The sequence below is a fragment of the Myzus persicae genome, unplaced genomic scaffold, assembly GCF_001856785.1.
Source record: "Myzus persicae strain clone G006 unplaced genomic scaffold, MPER_G0061.0, whole genome shotgun sequence".
NCBI lineage: Eukaryota > Metazoa > Arthropoda > Insecta > Hemiptera > Aphididae > Myzus > Myzus persicae.
Genome location: NW_019102885.1, coordinates 81,171 through 87,341, shown reverse-complemented (window position 1 = coordinate 87,341; position 6,171 = coordinate 81,171). Strand labels below are relative to the sequence as shown.

Sequence of the window (6,171 nt, the reverse complement as noted above, 5' to 3'; positions counted from 1 at the left end):
CGTCACTGCCGCGATAATATGCATTATAACTGTCTCTGACGGGTCGAGCAATCAAATGTGTATTAAGACCGTCGATGCTATTGAATTATCGTAATATTATAATAATATATTGTAAGCATAATATTGTAATGAAGCGATTAGAGAAACAATAAAACTATGCAGTCACGGTGCACAAAAATAATGAATTAATAATATAATATGTTACTATCGACAGTCTCCGTCGTCGTCGATCTGTCGCTCTATTCAAATCCACGGGTGCACGACATCCTTTATAAATAACGATATTGTTCCAATAACGAATAAAATAATAACAAAAAGGAGGAAATCGGCGGTTATTTGTTTTGTTCAAGTGATATGCGCACGGTCACTGTTTTTTAACTGTTTTTTCGTTCACAATTTTGAATATTCTATATACTATTGTTATATTCTATTTATCTATATCGCGTTTATATTAATTTAAGATTTAAATGTTATAATTACCGTGGTTCTCAATCGGCGTGTCACGTATTATCGTGGTGTTGGTCACCAAAATATTATTCATTATTAAACTGTAAGATTTCAAAAAGTATAAATATAATATGTTATTATTCCGGTATTATGATGATTTATGAAATATTAAAAACCACAGATGAGGAAAACAATTATTATGAAGAAATCCGCGTTGATTACCCAGTGATTACCCCGCAAAAAAAGGTTTGTAATTTTTACTTTTTCAAACACAAATGAATTGTTTCGAGCGAGTCATTTTTATACATGCCTTTAAAAAACTGTTATCCAAAAACTATATTTTTTTAATAGATTAACTCTCTTCATTGTAATATTTTTTTCAAATGTATTTTTCTGACCAATGGTTTTTTTTTTAAATGCTAAAGGTTTTCAAGTGTCAAGATGAACCAGCTGGGTTATACTGGTGAACATGCACTGAATACCAAGTAGAAACAAATCATAAAATAATCATTGTGATTGTATTTATATAATATATTTATTGTCTCATTATTGTTTTTTAAATTATAATACTTCAACTGGGGAAAAACGGAAAACAATAGATTAGATTCATACAGGGAGTATAAAATATAGATAATATCGATAAACACTCAAATCGGATAAATAGATAATATGAAGTAACTAATACTATATTATACGTCGTGAACATTCCGACTTGCTGTTGTTATTTCTTTGATTCTTTCACAATAGAAAAATGATTAATATTTAGATTTTCAACATAATATTATGATACATTTACATTGCGTACCTAAAATTTATGCTATGGAAATGGAACGCAATGTCGGGCCTAGAGGAGAGCTCTGCTCTTTGCCCCACTCTTGACAAAAGTCATGGTATAATCGAGTCAAAAGTATTGTTGGTAGATTTCACAATACTTAATAACGATCCATTTCGACTGCAGCTCAACCCTAATTGAAAATACAGATGACATCGTATAGGCACTATAATAATCTAATTCTAATTGTATCATGATACCTATATATGTTCCGAACAAACGTCGTTTTGGCTGTTTTTGCTTTTGAACAGTTATACTTCAGAAAGGGTCTGTTCGTCTTTCGAGGGCACCGTAAAATTTACGTTTAGGGTTACCGATGAAATATATTATGAACAATTTCGGACAACGATTTATTGTGTTTCACACGTATAATAATATATTACAAAATATTATTTAAATATTGATATTGATTGACTGTGGATACAATGTTATGATCTCCGACTACAAACGAAAAACCAGTTTCAGTAACAGTTTCGAAAACTTAATAATTGTACAGCTTAACATTAAAATTAACAATAATTATTTATATTATAATATTATATTAGTGTATAGTGACGGGTCTTATTGCAGGCTCTTCACTCGCACCGGCTTCACTCGTCTCCGGTTTTGCTTCACTCTTATTCGGGTCTTCTACAGTCAAGCGAGTGCTGTCCGGCCGCGGGCGGCCGCGGTAGAGGAACAGCGACGACCACAGGTGGTCGGTCATGGTGGCGTTGCCCATGCGGCGGGCCATCCGGGCCATGTGCTCTGCTTGTTCCTTCGAGACTCTCGTCAACTCTTCTAATGAAATTAACGACCGCAGGGACGGGTCCTCGATCATCGGGGTACTCCTCGGGATGCCTATCATCTTTAAGAACTGTTCGTCGGTCGCGTACGGGACACAGTGGGACAGCAGGTACACTTCGATCTTTTTGTACAGGCCGTCCATGGAGTCTATCACCTCCTGCGGGAATGGCGGCTTGTCCGTGTGCTGCACACCTTCGTACTGCAGGTGCTTGATCACCACCCAGTAGGAGTCCAACAGCAGGGTCAGATCGTTGTCGGGCACGGCGGACAGGATGTCAACGAACTTTGACGAGTTCTTCTTCAGATCGCTGGCCGTCGTGAGCAAGACGATGGGCTCGGCGTTTTTCGACATCATCAAGGCCATGGTCTTGGACTGGAAATACACCTGCTTGAACGTGTAGCACGCCAGCGCCCGGCGCAGAGCCTTGGCCCCGTACTCGGTGAACGACCGGATGGCGCGGTAATGGGTGACCACCGTGGCCACGATGTCGTGCACGTTGTACACCGGTTCCGTGCTGTGTTCGGCGGTCCGCGCTGACGTTATTGGCAACAACTCGGGAATCCCGAGGAATTTTCGCCCCTTGTGCGGCGGCTCGTCCAGCCCCTTGATCGGTTCCTGCAGCACGTCCGTCCACTGTTCCTCGTGCAACATGACGTGATCGAGCAGCCGCAACGCGTCCTTGTTCGGCCGGTACACCCTGGTCGGCTTGCTCCGCTTCAGCCGTGCCTCGCCCGCCACGGCCACCGCGAACGCGGCCACCAGCAACAGTCGCGCTGCACCTCTACCTGCGTGCATCTTCGTCGTCGTCTGTATGGGTTATGTTTGGCGGCAACGGAACTGGTTTCTCGTCTATGATGAGGTGGCTTGAGGACGGCTGGCGACGGAATGCGCGAGGCTCGCGGCGCGAACGCTGGCTATGGGGCCGCCGCGTAAACACAGGCGTGTCGCGTCGTCTGTTTGAACAGCTAGCGTTTTGCGGCTTGCGATCCGATCGTTGTATTCCGCTGTGGGCACATATTGATTTCGACAACGCTAGAAATCGCCGTTGAACGCGTAATCGTCGTTTGTTACAATAAAACTGTCTATTGTAATATAATACTCTTTGAATTATAGCACGTCAATCAAAACGTGACCATTGACTAGATTAAAAGTTAAATCCAAGTTTAGAGGATCATTTTTGTCAACTATCTTAGACTTTACTGGATATAGGTGCTGAAAAAATCCATTGTAACGACTGAGCTCTTTCCATTAAAGCTGTATTTCAGTTAAGACCATGCGCTTACACGATATATCTACGAGTATATCTACATATCTGTATAAGTACATATCTAACTAATGAGATAATCATTTTTTATACACAATTATTTAAATACATATCATAGTTGAATAATAATAATTATGCCTGGTCTTAACAGTGTAGTTGATACAAACGTCTAATACTCAAATTAATTACACCGCTACACCTACAAATGTGCTATATAAAGAAATAGTATGAGATGCGTTTTTAATTAAATATTTGGTTAAAATTTAAAAAAATGTAAGTTGAATTGGCACTATATAGGTGGGATCAGGTGTTAATTACAATGAAAATAATATTGAACTCCTTTATCTCACTGAATTGAGTTAATAATCGTCTCATATTAACTAATAACTTTTAATGTCAAATATGTTGTATGTTTACTATTAACTTAGATACAAGGATACAACTCAACGTTCTTAATTTTTGAATTAATTTAATTAGCTCATGTTAATGAAAACATTACACGTCATCATCACTGAATATTGTTATGGATCCATCATTTAACACCCGTTGATATTTTTCTTTTGTCAAGTATAAATACTTTCAATGGTTTATTATTCTTCAATATTCCTTATAATTGTAAACATAGCATACAAGCCAGTTCACTCACCTCCGACTCCGCTAAAACTTAACCCTACCGGCAGTTGACAGAATCTCTATATATGGTGACAGCACGATCACTCCAAGATTTGATTTTTTCAGACGAATAGTCATAATTTAATATACGAACAGACATTTTTACAAACAAAATCTGTGTCAATGTAACCGTAATTATTATACTGTTCGTCTCGATATGTAGACAATTTCTACGATTTTACCTTTTTACGTATCTGCGTGATTGTTCTGAGATAAAATGGTTTTCTAAAGATATTTATTTGATCGACAACTGATTGATAACCATGTTTGTAAAATATGTTTTCCAGTTATCTGGTTCAATTCCCATAATACAACAGTGTATACATTTATCTATTTAGGTATCTTGAGATTCCGTTTATCATGAGGAAAATTATTTTGTTTTTTTATAAAAGTTATGAAACTCATAAATATATATAATATATAATTGAGAGGGTTATATTATTATTACACACATTAGTTTTCAGCAAAAAAAAATTGTATTTTCATTTATAAATTGTATACTGTATATATATTTATTTATTATTGAATAGCTGATTAATTAATTTCTATTGTACAAATAAAAGCGTACAAACACCTAGGTGAATAGTTCAAAAAAGTTCAATAATGTACTTAAATTTAAAAAAAAAACAAAATACATAAATACCACATCATTAAAATGTATTTAATTCGCACTGTTGCACTGTTGATGGTTTTCTTTTATTATAATAACAATTACTTGCGTCTACCTAAAAATGAAGATATTTTTTTAAAAGCTTTCTTCTTGAAAGAAAGCTTCTCTTCCGTCTCAATCTGTCTCGCGAGAATAATTTTTGCGAACATCAGATCCCAAACTTCCTGTGGTATTTTCCCGAGGTGCAGTTTTTCGAATTCCTCTTTCAATATCAATCTCAACTTGTGGGCTTTCCTCACTGACGGTTCGTTCGGAACTTCGTCCTCTGGCAGAGTGGATGTCAATGAATCGTCTATTTCTTCCCCACTGAACTTAGGTTCTATATCATGCATGTCAAGTTTCACCGTATCTTTACTATTTAGTCCATACCATATTGTTGGGGACTTGTCGCAATATAAACTGGAGTCCATCAGAAGATTAACCAGATTCCCGACCTCAAGTCTAAGATCGCTCTTGTACTTTGCTTGGTGGCCGTTATCCTCGATATAAGTGACCCACTGCCTTTTGACCTCATTGAAAAACCTGGACAACGCAATCAAGGGATGCAGTTCCGCACCGACCGTGGCTAGAGAGTTGGCCATCTGCCGGTAATCGCCCAAAAGGCGTCCGAGGTGTTGGGTGAATTCTGTGATCGCTTTGAAAGGTATACTTTCTATGGTAGCCAACTGAAGGATAGCGTGTCTGTTGAACATGCACTGGGCCGAGAGGGCCAGCAAACTGACAGCAAAATCCACGTACATGCCTGAGTGTGGACAGTGTTCCATGACTTGCTTGACGACACTCATCGAGTGAATTGGCTTCTTTTCGAACATTGAAGCGGGCATTGAAGGGCAGAACTCTGGGACCAGATCAGATTCCTCAATAAACTTTGAATCGATCTTTTCACTCCAGAATGCAGACCATTGAACGTCCATGGCCAGCGCAGTTTTCAACAACTCCAACCCTTCCCGGTGCGCGGCAGGAATTTCGTCCATTATCTGGCTGCTCTCTTCTTCTAAGCCGAGCACGCCGCCACTACCACTGCCCCACAGCGGCTGCAGCAAAAACAGTAGCACCAGTGATAGTGACGTGCCGGAAATTGCGTGACTAAAGCTATTACTTATCATGGCGCTCACTGAATGGCAGACGGATTTAAGACCTCCGCAGTTTTCGGATGAGCTGACGACCACGTTCTCGGTCACCGTGTTTTCAAATAATATTTTTCGAATTTTTTAAAGAGCTACGAATGAAGCATATAACATGTAGGAAATAGGAAAAAAGAAAAAGAAACAACAAGTCTTGTTTGCACAGTTTTTATTTTTCACACACCAAACCGTACAAGCTGCAAGCTACCGACGTCTGGTGCACCGAATCGATATTTAAACGCTCAACTACTATACGGCGTGTGTCATGAATATAGAAATATTTTCTTACGTAAAATTCTATAAGTGCAATATATTTTCTAGATACACACTGTAAACCATATATAGCATGTGCGCAGTAGTCCAGATCGAAAATTG

At 38.7% G+C, this 6,171-nt stretch overlaps 2 protein-coding genes across 2 annotated transcripts; both read right to left on the bottom strand.

Annotated features, from left to right (window-relative positions):
- Window positions 1-1,615: 1,615 nt before the first annotated feature.
- On the bottom strand, window positions 1,616-2,948 carry LOC111033344. Its single transcript, XM_022314034.1, has one exon. It carries the CDS (start codon window positions 2,859-2,861, stop codon window positions 1,821-1,823), a length of 1,041 nt encoding a protein of 346 aa, XP_022169726.1. The 5' UTR covers window positions 2,862-2,948; the 3' UTR covers window positions 1,616-1,820.
- A 1,550-nt stretch (window positions 2,949-4,498) lies between these two features.
- LOC111033343 lies at window positions 4,499-5,882 on the bottom strand. Its single transcript, XM_022314033.1, has one exon. The coding sequence runs from the start codon at window positions 5,776-5,778 to the stop codon at window positions 4,714-4,716; it is 1,065 nt and encodes a 354-aa protein (XP_022169725.1). The 5' UTR covers window positions 5,779-5,882; the 3' UTR covers window positions 4,499-4,713.
- Window positions 5,883-6,171: the final 289 nt, after the last annotated feature.

What these genes read in the sequence shown, in the direction of transcription:
- LOC111033343 (XM_022314033.1), bottom strand. Translation starts at nt 5,778, where the DNA reads ATGATAAGTAATAGCTTTAGTCACGCAATTTCCGGCACGTCACTATCA.
- LOC111033344 (XM_022314034.1), bottom strand. Translation starts at nt 2,861, where the DNA reads ATGCACGCAGGTAGAGGTGCAGCGCGACTGTTGCTGGTGGCCGCGTTC.